Source organism: Perca fluviatilis, chromosome 1, assembly GCF_010015445.1.
Source record: "Perca fluviatilis chromosome 1, GENO_Pfluv_1.0, whole genome shotgun sequence".
Lineage (NCBI taxonomy): Eukaryota > Metazoa > Chordata > Actinopteri > Perciformes > Percidae > Perca > Perca fluviatilis.
Genome location: NC_053112.1, coordinates 33136421 through 33150643, shown reverse-complemented (window position 1 = coordinate 33150643; position 14223 = coordinate 33136421). Strand labels below are relative to the sequence as shown.

The 14223-nt window shown below is 38.3% G+C and overlaps 1 protein-coding gene across 5 annotated transcripts; it reads left to right on the top strand.

Annotated features, from left to right (window-relative positions):
* The first annotated feature begins 1089 nt into the window (after positions 1 to 1089).
* Positions 1090 to 13133, top strand: tmem154 (transmembrane protein 154). Of its 5 annotated transcripts, none has more exons than XM_039814810.1 (8): positions 1092 to 1288; positions 4203 to 4310; positions 6265 to 6399; positions 7584 to 7757; positions 8180 to 8234; positions 9143 to 9219; positions 9947 to 9989; positions 11336 to 13133. In XM_039814810.1, exons 1-7 carry the CDS (start codon positions 1183 to 1185, stop codon positions 9976 to 9978), a joined length of 687 nt encoding a protein of 228 aa, XP_039670744.1. In that variant the 5' UTR covers positions 1092 to 1182; the 3' UTR covers positions 9979 to 9989; positions 11336 to 13133. The 5 variants fall into 5 exon arrangements, with proteins under 5 accessions (XP_039670761.1, XP_039670769.1, XP_039670754.1 ...); XM_039814799.1 differs by having other exon boundaries at positions 11281 to 13133; XM_039814827.1 differs by lacking the exon at positions 4203 to 4310 and having other exon boundaries at positions 1090 to 1288; positions 11281 to 13133.
* Positions 13134 to 14223: the final 1090 nt, after the last annotated feature.

Below are 14223 nucleotides of genomic sequence, written 5' to 3'. Positions count from 1 at the left end.
ACAACTGTTGGATGGATAGCCATGAAATTTGGTACAGACATTTATGTCCCTCTCTGAATGATTTGTAATAAATTTGGTGATTTAGTATCATCATAGTCATAGTCATAATTTTAATCTGTCCGCTACTTTGGTTTATGTCCAAATTCCTGCAAAACCAATGACATTCCCATCAGCCTCAGCTCTACTTTGTGTTTTGTTAGCATACTAACACAATAAAGAGATGATGAACATGGTAAAAATGATACCTGCTAAACATCAACATGTTAGCATTGTCATTTTAAGCCTGTTGGCATGCTGTTGTTAGTGTTTAGCTCAAACCTGGCTTTAGACTGTTAATTCGGTTTTAGATTTATGCCCATACTGTATCATATTGAAATTAAAGTTATTATTTTAACAGCAAGTAATTTTTGTTCTTACAGAGCATGTAGTGTCCGGAGTCACTTAACCTTTAGCCTGATTTTTCTCATGTAAGAATCACAAAATATTGCCTAATCGTCTTTAGGCCTGGGAGACCGGACAGTCTTCAGGGGTAGTAGCATACATTGTGTTTTAATGCCAGTTTGTGAAGTACTGATAATAGTCACAGTTGATAGAAACCATTTAACCAGCCGTCATGTTGAAACCTGCTGCCACCATGTTATTGCTGTTAGATAAAGAAAAGATTGTAGTCTTTTCAAAGTTCATGACCAGTATTTTACCTCAAAGAGAGACTCATGATGACTTGAGCTTGTATCAAGAAACAGGTCAACAAACAAATATGCAGAAAATGTAGCCTCAGTTCTATTAAGGAGCAGCTCCACACGTTCACAATTCTCTCAGGAGATACCCGACCAGCTGGACCTCACTGATCTCTCACAAATAGTTTTTTTTGTCCTTCCTTAAAGTTTGTTCAGCTTTCCCCTAGCTCTGTAGAGCTGCATACCTACCCAGCAGGAATGTGATTGTAACTGCAGCTGAAGAGCCGTCAAACTTGTGGCGACAAGCACAGAGTGGATTGCATCACATCCGAGTGAGTTATCTGAGTGAGTCTGAGGGTGTGTTTGTGTGTGTGTGTCTGTGTGTGTGTGTGTGTGTTTTTGCGTGAGTCTTTTTTTTTTCTTTTCCTTCCATTCAACATGTAAAGTCAGATCAGGAAGTGCGGTGTTGTGACAGTAGAGAAGGAAGTGGGACCACAATGGCACTATGTTTGCTTCTGGGACTGGTAGCATGAGAGGGCCCCGGGCGAAGACCCCTCTGCTGCTGCTGCTGCTGCTGCTGCCACTGCTGCTGACCACTCTGACAGGGACAGGTAGGACTGGAAGATTAGTTTTGTTACTCTCTGGACTCGATTCCACTTTCCTGTCTCCTCCCTGCTTTCTTCTTTGTGCTACTTTTCTGACTTTGTGACTGTGAGTGTGAACTTCTTGACTGGAAGGAGTGTTTATTATTCATACTGTGAAAAGTTTTTTTTATAACGAATTTAAAAACACTAGATAGAGCAGATAAATTAAAAAAAGCAAGGCTTGAGGACACAAAGTAGGAAAGGTTTAAGTTACAGTTTTACTTCAATCCACGTTTTGTCAAAACTAGGCCATGTGTAGAAATGTAGTCTCTTCTGTATTTCAAATTAAACTAGTGTCTGTCTAGTGTTTTTTAAAGCCAAGATGAGCCTAAGAAACCTTTTTAAATTTGTACAAAATACACCATAGTCTCAGTATTTTAAAAACGGGTAATTGGCATTCCTCTTTTGTTTAAATTCTAGTAAATGTTCTTGAGCAAGAGGATCTTTTTCTGACAAAGTGGAATCTTTTACAATGTGACAGGAACAAATTGCTCAACATGTTGAATATCTCCACCTACTCCTCGCGCAGTAGGTGCATTTTGCAACAGTTCTGATTTTTGTAGCAACTGCTTGAAATCATGCACACGGAAGTCTTAAGTTCCTGTATGATCTGCCTGTCACAGTTATTCAGATGTTTCAGAAACCAAGCTGAAACTAGGCTGTCTTCATACACGTGTGGGTTTCACTCTTAATATAAATGGTGATGGGGCAGATACAGAAGCTGAGACACAAGAAGAGAAGGCAGGTGATCCAGAGGCAGAAGGTGATGGTGATACGTTGATCTCAGTAGAGACGTGAATAACAAAATCAATTATAGAAATAATAACACACTATGTGGCCTAAAGTATGTGAACACTGTGGGGCTGTTTTCCCGGTTTGAGCTCAGTTCCCCTTTAAAAAAAAAAGAAATATCTATTTTTATCTAACCAAGTGGAAATCTCAATGAAATTAAAATATTTTTAAGAGACATTTGGTCCAGAGGTTATAAAAACATTGTTACAACATTAATATACAATACAAAGAACAGGCTAAGACAAATGGCACATGCTGTTAAACTGAACAATATCCAGTTACAGTATATGATGATAAACGGGTATGAGATTTCAAAACTGTCTAAAAATAACAATAAATTCAGAGTCACATTAACACAAGACTACTTTTGTCCAGATCCTTTGAAACTAGTCTCGCATTGCCAGCCATATCACCACAGTGCTGTGTCCGCGATGGAGTATGGTCTAGCTACACACTGCCTATCTATTCTCGGATAGGGGAAAAAAACGCTCTGGCTTGTTTGTATTTCTTTAAACCAATCACAAACCTCTAAAGTCCTGATAGCGGAGACAGCATAATGTCAGGCTTTATCCCAGCAATGTACATCCGTTGAGTCTGACTACTTTGAAACTGACTTAAATTCACAATTTTTTTCTGCCTCTGTTCAATGCAATAATTGATAGTGTAGAGATAGACAGGAAACATGGCGCTAAAAAAGAGAGAAAAAAAAAAAAAAAAAGAGAGAGAGAGAGAGAGAGAGAGAGAGAGAGAGAGAGAGAAAAAAAAAAAAAAAAAAAAAAAAAAAAAAAAAAAAAAAGAGAGAAAGAAAGTGCTATGCCATGCAACAAAGGTCCCTGGCTGGAATCAAACTGTGGTAAGTAGTTAAATGGTATGCCTTTTAACCATAAGGCCAACAGGATGCCCAGCCCTGATCATTTCAAGTACTTTTTTTAAAACTGTTCCAGGATGAAGCAGCAGCATATTTAAAAGCTTTGAAAAAATATTGGTTTTACAGGTAATGAGGATGCTACAGCATACAATCATATCTTTGACAATGGTCCATGAAAACACAAAGGACCTTTAACACTGATGTACTTTTGTTAAGTGAAAGAAAAAAACAATGTAAGGTATCATATAAGCACTAGTCTATATCCTCAACGTTCCACTTTTCCAACCGCTTTTTTTTGTGTTGGCATTTTAAACTCTGGTGGATTTCTGAGGACTATGGTTAACTGCTCCTCAGATCTCTGCAGGGTAAATCCAGACAGCTAGCTAGACTATCTGTCCAATCTGAGTTTTCTCTCGCACGACTAAAACTTTTTGAACGTACACATTCCACCAAAACAAGTTTCTTTCCCGAGGCTATTTTGCAGCGCTTACGTGCAGAGCTTAGCGCCGCCCATGGCGATTGTGATTGGTTTTAAAGAAATGCCAACAAACCAGAGTACGTTTTTCTCCCATCCCGAAATGCCATGTGGACTAGCCAGACCCTCCTCCGCAGTGTGTGGAAGAGGAACTGGCAAAGCGAGACTATATAAGCACAGACACCTGGCCCCAAGCGTCATTTATTTCTTTTTTTGTTGGCCTGAAAGTCGTCTCATTTAACCATGTTGACTATAAAGATGTAAAATACCCACCATGAGAACATTTTTAATTGTAGAATATAAACTCTTTGCTCTCTTTTGGCTTTGTGGGAGGTGTCACAGGTTGAATGTGCTATAGTCAGCGGGCTGAATGGTGGGGGAGTTAGGGGGGCATTGGTTCCTTTTACTTCTGTTTCATTGTCTCTTCATTCTGGGAAAGACATTTTGTTGAGGTTCACTTTCAGTGGTACATTTGAACCTACCTGGTCTTGCCTGTGCAAAATGAGTGGAAGGCTTTCTACAAGTTAGAACTTGTTGTAAACAGTTTTTTTAAGAGGAGTGGAAGTCATTCTAGCAGGATATTACTGTTATGCCCATGGTTTTGGAATGAGACATTAAACAATCACAAAACGCTCATGTGTCGACATACTTTTGGCCATGTATAATGGACATTTCACACAAAACTCATGAGAATGACTTATTACTCAATGCTGTCGTCATGATGATGTGTCTCTCTCTCTCTGTAGAAACACTCCCAACTGTTTCTAATGCCACTTCAGCACTGGACAATAAAGGCCCAAATATACTCCAGAACGGAAGCGAACACAGACAGCTGCGGACCCCACGGGCACAAAGTAGGTCTACACATATACCCTCTGATGACATTTAACTAACTCTTGTTCAAATGACCATTCTTCCCATGTTAGACTGTGGTGATGTTATAGGTCGACATTCAAGGGAGCACTCCAGAAGCTCAATGTTTTCTATCATTTTGCTATGCGGTTTGCAACAAATGCCCCTTTCAAAACACACCACTGCACTCTTTATTCTTCTATCAACTGGCCATCTTTACACACCCGGCATAATATTCATTGGGTTATTCTTATCTACCCCCCCCACACACACACACACACACTTGTGTCACTTGATGCAAAACGCATTGCCTGCAACACCCGTTTTTCTATTGAAAAATGTTCCCTAAACAAATACCAGTTTCGGTTTGTCTGGTCATTCCAGTCTGCTGCAGCCAAAGACTGGAATAAATTGTAAAAGACACTAAAGTTGGAGAATTTGATCTCCAAGTCAGCCCTTAAGAACTCTTAATTGTCGCTTATACATGCAGCTGTTCCCTGACCCACTTATATTCCCTAACCTTTATCTGTGTGCTGCTTACTGCTGTCCCATGCATATTTTTGTTCTCTTGCTGCTGCTTTGCCTGTTGGTCTAACTGTTTGTGTATGCTACTCTTGTTCAGTTGTTGTATTGCCCGATGCTTGTGTGCTAGACTGTATGTCATTTATTTAATGTTCGTTGTTACATGTAATGCTTGTTATGATTGTGTGTAAGTAGTGGATGTGTGGTAAATGTTTGGATGTGTGCTGCTGTCTTTTTAACTTTTGACATTTCTCTTTTAGCCCCTACCCCCCTCCCTCAAGAGGCTTTGCCTTTTGCCAAGCCACCATTGCAAATAATAATTTGTTTCTAATGACTTTCCTGGTTAAATTAAGGTTCAAATATATATATCCCGGTGCGCACAACACAACAGCTTTTATTCTACACAGTGCTGTTTTTGCTGAAAACCCCCGGATCTGCCCTCAGGACGGTTATATACAAATGATTCATTGTTGTTCAGTTCTTCAGCATTTTATATCCTAATGCAATTTAATGCCACTTTTTGGCGCCATGTAGTGCAGAGAAGAAAAAAATGGTATGCCTTTTAAACATAAGGCCAACAGGATGCCCAGCCCTGATCATTTCAAGTACTTTTGTACATTGTTCCAGGAAGAAGCGGCAGCATATTTAAAAGCATTCAAAAATAAATAAATGTTTTTTTGAACTCTGGGAAACTACATCTGTAGACCAGTTGTGAGAACACAGGCCATATTGGGTTTTATTTTTATAGGTGAGGATGCTACAGCCTACAATGATATTTTAGACAATAGTGTGCTTACAATTTTTTGGCAACAGTTTGAGTAAAGTTCTTTCCTGTTTCAACATGGCAATGACACTGATCTGCTTTTGTTAAATGAACAAAAACAAAACAATGTAATGTAATGTATCTTATAACCACTAACACCAGGCCCCAAGGGCCTCTTTTTTTGTTGGCCTAAAAGTTGTCTCATTTAAGCATATCACCTCTAAACATGTCAAATACCCACCATGAGAGCATTTTTAATTGTAGAATATAAGCTCTTTGCTCTTTTTTGGCCTTGTGGGGGGGTATCAGAGGTCGAATGTGCTATAGTCAGTGGGCTGAATGGTGGTGGGTTCCTTTTACTTCTGTTTCACTGAAAGTGACTATTGGCTCTTCATTCTGGTCAAACCAATTCTGGTTCACTTTCTGTGGTACATTTGAACCTACTGTACCTGGTCTTGCCTTGACTGGAAAGGTTTTCTACAAGTTATAACTTGTTGTAAACTTTTTTTTTTTTTTTTTTGAGTGGAATGAGACGTTCTACAATCACATAACGCTCATGTGTCCTTATACTCTTGGCCATGTACAATTGATACGTCACATAAAACTCATGACAATTACTCATTACTCAATGCTGTCATCATGATGATGTGTCTCTCTCTCTCTGTTTGTAGAAACACTCCCAACTGTTTCTAATGACACTTCAGCACTGGACCCCTCCCTTAAAGAAGAGGACAGTGAAAGATTGAATATACTCCTGAACCGAAGCAAAAACGGACAGCTGACGACCCCACCGACACATAGTAATAGTAGGTCTGTTTATATTATCCGCTTGGAGGATGTGTTCCAAAAAAAACATAGCACGCGGATACCCCTATTTTTTTCGAGTCTATGGTATACCCTCCTATGTCACTTGGACCCTCGTGACACAGATAGTATAATGTTTTCTTAAGTCCACAACAGCTTTTTTTTAACTATGTTTTATTTACTTTTTATTGCAGTTACAATTTTTAACAAGCTGGAATGTTCACAGACAGATGAACATAGTTTTATTGATCACCTCCCTCCAGAATGTTTTAATTTTGTCAAACTCCCAGACACAGTGCATACATGTTCCTTTAGCCTCATTGCATTTAAAACAAAGGTCAGGTATATTGATAATAATTACTGTTGTATTTATTTAATTTGACAGGAGTTGTGTACGTCTGCATCAGCAGTGCTGTTTTTGCTGAAAAACCCCAATCTACCCTTTCATGATTCACTGTTCAGCTTTCAGCAATGTATATCCTAATTAAATGTCATGCCACCTCTTGGCGCCATATCAGAGAAGGAAAACAAAGTGAGTTAGTAGGCTACTCATTGACATGTTTCAGAAGTATCATTCTACTGTTGTTTCCAATTGAAAATACCATAGAAGATGGCTCAGGACAGAGCCGCTCCCTCCCTGTTGTTGTTATGTCGGACCTAATATACCAGCACAGTACAGGTTTCTGTCTACGATTACTGTAAATGCAAAGATAATTCATATTAAAATGCTCAATTTGTCAGTTAACACAAGGCAATTTTACATAGGGCAGTCAAAATGTATCTCTTCGCATATCCCTCCTTACACACACTACACACATGCATTTCAGAGGGCTCATGCATACTATGGCAGCCCTGGGGCAGTTTTGGGGTTCAGTGCCTTGCTCAAGGGCACCTCTGCAGTGCCCAGGACGTGAACTGGCACCTCTCAAGCTACCATACGGAGACTTGAACTTCTAAGCCAAGTCACCACGGACTGAGCTACTGCGCCACATACAAATAATTTACTACTCGTATTAATCATTCAATTAAAAAAATAAAAATAAAAATGCAGTAGGACACATTTATTAAAAAAAATTATTTTCTTCTTCTTCTTCTTCTTCTTCTTCTTATTATTATTATTATTCTTATTATTATTATTATTACATAAGTAACCAATCTAAAGACTGACTGTTGCCTTCTTCTGCAGTATCTTCAGAAACAACAAATGACCCCCAGGATTCGACTGACGTACCAGAGGAGGACAATGGTTTGAGTCCCATCATCATCCTGATCCCTGTGGTTCTGGTGGTCGTAATCATCAGCATGATAGTTTGTGGTATTTTCATCCATCGCAGGTGTAACCAAAAAGTGAGAGATCAAGGTATGTCCATCACAGGAGGAAACACTTTAAATGGCCAGTTCACCCAAATCACAAGAAAAAAATATTTTCTTTTCCCACTTACCACTGGTGGCCAATGCAGATGGTTTAAGTTTTATTTGCAGATATTTCCAATGGGGGTGAATGTCGTCAACGTCAAATTTTGTGCTACTGTCATGAAGTTTTACAAATGAAAGTGACAATTAATACTAAAATTCTCTGTATGGCTGGATACCATGAGGGTTAAGGGACTGACGGTTGACATTGTTAAAAAATACCTCAGCTACGTACCAGTGTTTATTAACATAACTACTAAATAACTTATTTAGCGATCTTTTAAGTTTAATATATAGTGTTCAAATACTGTAATGTGATTTGTCATTTTATCATAATAAAGAGCACTGAGCCATGTTCTCTTTTCATAGAGCTGGGAAAAGAGGATCCATATTTGGATGGGTCAAGTACAGAGAAGGTGCCAATGTAAGTATTGAGAAGTTAACTTTTTTTTTAACTATAGCTGCTAATTTCAAGGACTGTTGTCCACTGTGTAAAATGCTGAATTTGAAAGAGATTGTCAGTAACTTAATGTCAAATGCTTAGGAAGTGATTACTCTCAATGTGTTATTGAGTTTATGTATGTATTTATCTATGTTTGAAAAACATGACCTATATGTGCAAAAGAGGTTTGGGTTCCATGTGCATACGAGCACAAGAGTTATTTTAAAGTAACATAGAGGTAACACAAGTCATCTTGTAGTAACATATATTTCTTCATTGCTACTTAGAACACAATATCTATTTAATATCTAATCTAATAATGTCTATATCAACAGGAGGTGGCCTTTGAAGTCTCTACTGGAAGCAATTATGAAGCTGTGAAAAGAGTATTGGACAAAACACAATCAATTTAATGAGATCAATGAATAATATAGTAAACATGTATGCCTCCATATAGTCCACAAAAGTAAAAGTAAAAAGAGTAAAACACATGAACAGTTATCCTAACAGTGTTGTTTTAGCAACATATTAGCCTCAGGCAGCTAACGGCTAGGTAACTGATCGCAGAAAAACTAACTAACTTCAGTAACTAACAAATAACTAATCAACACTCACAAACAACAGATTTACTTAAAAGGGTATCTACAAATAATGATCAAACAAGGGCATCTGGGGAGTAATGTCTGTTTATATTTGCTTGGTCACAGATCTGACAAAATTGCGGAGTGGATGTAACAATGCCAATTAAACTGTAACTGTCACGGAACTCTGTCAGTAGTGGTTGCACCAGCAAGTTCAACCGGTACCAACTGCCGGTGTCAGAAACAAGTTAGTTTGCTGACCTGCTTTTTGTGTCTTATTTGATTTTCTGAACACTTTGTATCTTCCAGGCCCATGTTTGAAGAAGATGTGCCCTCTGTGCTGGAGCTAGAAATGGAAGAGTTGGGCCAATGGATGAAAAAGGATGGTAGGTATCTTTTTTAAATAGAACTGTAAAAATATATAAAAACATATACTTATATACCTTCTTTAAAAAAAAAAAAGATAAATGTATTTCATTTTCTTCAGTGGTGGAACGTAACTTTGAAGTACTTGTACTTTACCTGAGTATTTCCCTTTTTATGTTACTTCTACTCTAATACAATTCAGAGGCAAATATTGCACTTTTTACTCCACTACATTTACAGAATATTACATATTCTGTAAAGTAACCTTAGTTACTTTACAGAATCAGATTAATAACACAAAATATACTCAACAAATAAATTATGATCTATCATTATAGATTAAGATAAGACTTAACTGATCCTCTAGGGGTAAATTAATGAGCTACCAGCTATATGTAAAGCAATTGAAATTAGCTCCACCTTTACTAGCTAACAGTGCCACATTAAAGTGATGTATACATTAATGCATCAATAATTATAATACAATAATATAATTTACATTATTCTGAAATGGGCCTTTCTGCATAATGAACACTTTCACTTATGGTACTTATATTTATAGTACAGGCATATTTAACAATAGCAGTAAGATTAGTTGGGGGAGTTTATCCAGCAGAGGTCCCTGTTGCTCTAATTGTTAAAACCTGTCTTGTGTCAGTTTATTAGTCATTTTTGCCAACACTGTATATTGCTTAGATTGATGGTTTAGTGAATTTATGAGTAATCTCATGTGTTTGTTTGTTCTAGGTAAACCTGCAGAGGACTCTAAACTTGCATGAATCTATTTTTGGTGAGCATGCTAAGCTACACTTATTAAACGTTTGTCTGTTCATGAACACAGATTTTATTCAGTTTCGTGTCACTCATCCCTCATGATCAAAAACATATCACTTTAAGCCATAATATGCCTGGAAATGTGTGAAGTCTTTACTGAATCAACTCTAAAATGTTGTTTTTTAGATATAAAAACAAATACAAACGCACAAGATATAGTGCATGAGTATACGTTAGCTTTACTCTTTGTTAATATTTTCTCTCCTGCTCGTCTGTGAACCTTGAGAGTTCATTTGCTAATGTTGATGACAAAACCGTCAGTCACTGTGTAACAGCCACTAGCAGTGTGTCACAACATGAGCAATTATTTATTAAGCACCATTCCTGCAGGTGTGAACACAACCTACTTCGAATGAACTATCTTCTTATGAATACACTCAAAACAATAATGTAAATATCTATCGACACAATAATGCTAACACGGTACAGATCAAAAGTCGACTTGGGCTATAGAACAGTTAGCCTTTTCCTGCCAGCCCGTGTTTGTTGTGATGCACCAGTTGGTTTCAGCATAGCTACGACTGATAAACTGTGACCCTTCCGTCATTACACATGTTACTCTTTGAAAGCACAATCACTCCTAACACCTGCTAGTGATTACACCAGGCATGCATGGAAGTGTGGCGCAACTTAACCCCGGGATAGTCTCCTTACTGGAAGGGCTGGATAGGCAAGGACAAGGTCCACTTAACAAACTGTTGACCAACATCATTTACACACGGCTTTTTCCCAGGATTTTATTTCTAAAGCTGTGCAAGGGTTAGATGGAACTTTCATTCAGTGTGGAGGCACTCTGTACACATAGGGTTACACAAGAGATCTCCAAACAAAAGTAAATGTGGTACAGCTGCTGTGGTTGCACACTGCAGCAGCTCTGCCCTGTTTGTCAGACCTGTGAAATTCCACAGTAAGTTAGGCACAATAGTGGAACAAATTAAAGAAAGAAAGGAAGCATGTAAAATGTTGTTGAAGCTGCCTCAAAGTTCAAGTCTTGAAACCAGCCAATTACGTTGCACAGGAAGGAGTTGAACCATATTAAACCTACTCTCAAAAGAAACATGGTTTGTTAAAGGTATTTAGAAAAACATTTCCAAACCAAATTTAAGAGAATGAACAAAACAGCACTGCACTACAAAACTCTAACACTATATGGGAGGACTAAATAAAAAAGGATGTGAACTGTGAACTCTATCACCACTCCTGGTTTGATTATAGAGAAATGACCTCTGTCTCTCTGACTCTGACAGTTCACCTCTCTCTCCCATGATTTCTGCAACAATGGACGCTCTCCCGGCACGCAAGGACACACAGTCAACGATGCATTGATGTCCCTTTGGACGTTCTGACCTTTCTACAATAATCCAGCAACAGGAACTAATTAGACTGCCGTGAAACAACATCCCAACTCTTTCAAGACATGTATTGTTTCTGTCATGCTTTGCCTGTTTCGATTGTATTGTTGAACTGTTAAGCAGTTATAATCCAGGTAAAAGCACAGTATGTTCTGTCGCAATTAATCATTCAGAGTGAAGAGTATTCCTGTTAAACCCAGATAACACTGTGCTGTAGCTACCAACCATTCAATTTTTTCTGCAGAGTCATACTGTTAAAGAGTATATGCGGTCAACTTAAAGCGCATTAGGCTGATGCTCTTCTCCAACCCTCACAGATATGACTGCTTGTAGTTACTTCTCTTCAGCTCAAAGCCTCTTTGTTGTATTACACTGTGTCACTCCCTCCAGCTGCAGGTTTGAATGGTGAAATATCCTGTAGAAGATTGCAGGCATGCATGACAGAGAAGGCCACTCCTTTTCATGCCTGTGCAGAGCTGGTCAGGACTTTTAGAGAAAGTGTTTTTATTCTGTGTGTGAAATCAGTTGCACCCGATTTATGAGTCTTTTGATAAATACCCGTTGCAGAAACAGCTTTCTAAAAGCTGCTACTAATTAACATTTTCATGTCACCATACAGTAGATAATAACTCTCTGACTGAATACTTTATGTTTACAGATGCAGTTCAGATGTTTTGTTTCCAGGTTTGGCTCAAAAGTGTTGAATCTAAGCAGTCACAACACTGATCTAAATGTGAGTGCTTTCTAAACGTGTCAGTCAGTGTTTTGCAGTATGTTGCACTGTAAATATGAGAATACGATATACCAAAGATATTATTTTCAAGGAATGCCTTTTGTAAATGTTTCAGCTTTGAATAAAATTTCAATAGATAAAATCTCTAGATGAAATCATGATGGTGGTGTGGCTTTAGGGATGGAAATGTCGGCCAGTCCACCACTTTGTTTTTGAAATATCTCAACAATTATTGAATGGATTGCGTGACATTTTGTACAGACATTGATCGTTCCCAGATGATGAATCCGGCTGACTTTGGTGATCCTCTGCCTTTTCCTGTAGCATTGCCATGAGGTTAACATTTGTGGTTTGAGTCAAATGTCTTGACAGGTGTTGGATGGACTGCTAAGACCTTTGGTACAAACATTAATGGGAGGGGGGACATTAATGTTTGTACCAAATAATTGTACCTTTATTAAGAAAGTACAAACGCTGTAAATCTACACTTCTACCCTTAGATGCTCTACAGCAGAAGGTGTAGGGTTTTTTCTCACTGAATGCACAGGCAGATTGACTTTCAAACAGCTTTGTTCACACTGTGCCAGATTCTGGCTGAACTGGTTTACATGTAAATAAAACTGCAGTTCTTCTTACCAAACATGATGTGGCAAACAATGTGCACATCGTCTCACACCAGGCTTTACTGGTATACGCTGTATAAGGACGGGTATGTTGATAATTTTGATCACAGTGTCACAGTGAACAGAAATGTGATGTAATCCCCTACAGGACACATTCATAACATCATATTTCCAGTGACCCGTCTCTCTAAATTTACCTTGTGTAGACTGAATCACTGTCTACCCAGCAGGCACTGTTGCTGCCTGTCACACTCTATCAGCTCCATTTCACAGCCATGTTTGTTTGCCTTCAAGAGCTGTGATGTTACAGAGCATCGTCCGTCTGTCGCAATCATCACATTCAGTCATTCTTGGGCAATCTTTGAGTGGAAAATACAGAGTACACCAGGGAATGTGTTTGTGAGAGAGTGTGTGTTTGTGTCATTATAGGAGACTTACTTCACCATAGTTTCAAGTTTGGTCCTTTGTAGAGTCATAATGAGCAATTTAAAGTGTGTAAAACTTTCCAATTCCTCTTATGAAAGACTGCTTCTTGCACTGTTTGGACAACATTTGATCAGACACATCAACCAGGGCTGTAGCTGAGGTCATGTCCTCTGTACTTTTTTTCTAGGAAATTTGGGGATCCGAAGCATAGATTTTAAATTTTATGATTTCAAGTCACACGTTATGGGACTTTTAGAGACCAACTTTCTTTTAGACTTGGACATACACTAAAAAAGTAAATAATAAGTAATTATAACAATTAAATAATAACAATTCAACTATTTTCCCTTATGTTATTCTTCTTGGCGAAAGATCTGATTCTAGACTGCTGGTTCCCAGCCTGGGTATCAGGACCCTTCAAGGGGTCTCAAGAAAAAATGTAGGGGTCACCTAACACTTTGGTTACACAAATAAGGAATATTAATATATAGCTTTTTTGTTTTTGGGAGATGTTGAATACTTATTTGGGACACTAAAAATTCTTCCAATGGAACAATCAGAAAAGGAAAATCACTCTTGACATTACTTTATTTTAAAGGAAAGATAGAAAGAATAGAAATAGAAAAAGCCAGCGCTGAGCTATCATTTTCTTGGTCGCGGTTGAGCCGGCTAACCAAACTTTCTTTTGTCTTCCGAGCAGATGTAGTTTAGAGTCGTCATTAAGTAACAAAACAATCTGGTCAGTAGGAATTCAACATCCTATCACATCAGATATTATTGATGTTGTTTTATTCCACAACTCATGCACCTGTTCACACTCCCAGACCATGTGCAGGAAAGTTCCAGTTTGTTCAGGTTGACAGAACGTGCAATAAGGAGTAGGAATGGCTTTAGAGACATATCTCTTCTGAGGAGTCCAATATGACCTATGGCATATTGAAGTGGATCTGCTGGTGATTTGGGGTCTTGGAACAGTGGGAAATGTTGTCCCAAACTGTCTCCCAATTAATTACGTTCCCCTCTGGGTTCAGCTGTCGCTCCCATTTCTTTAGTATT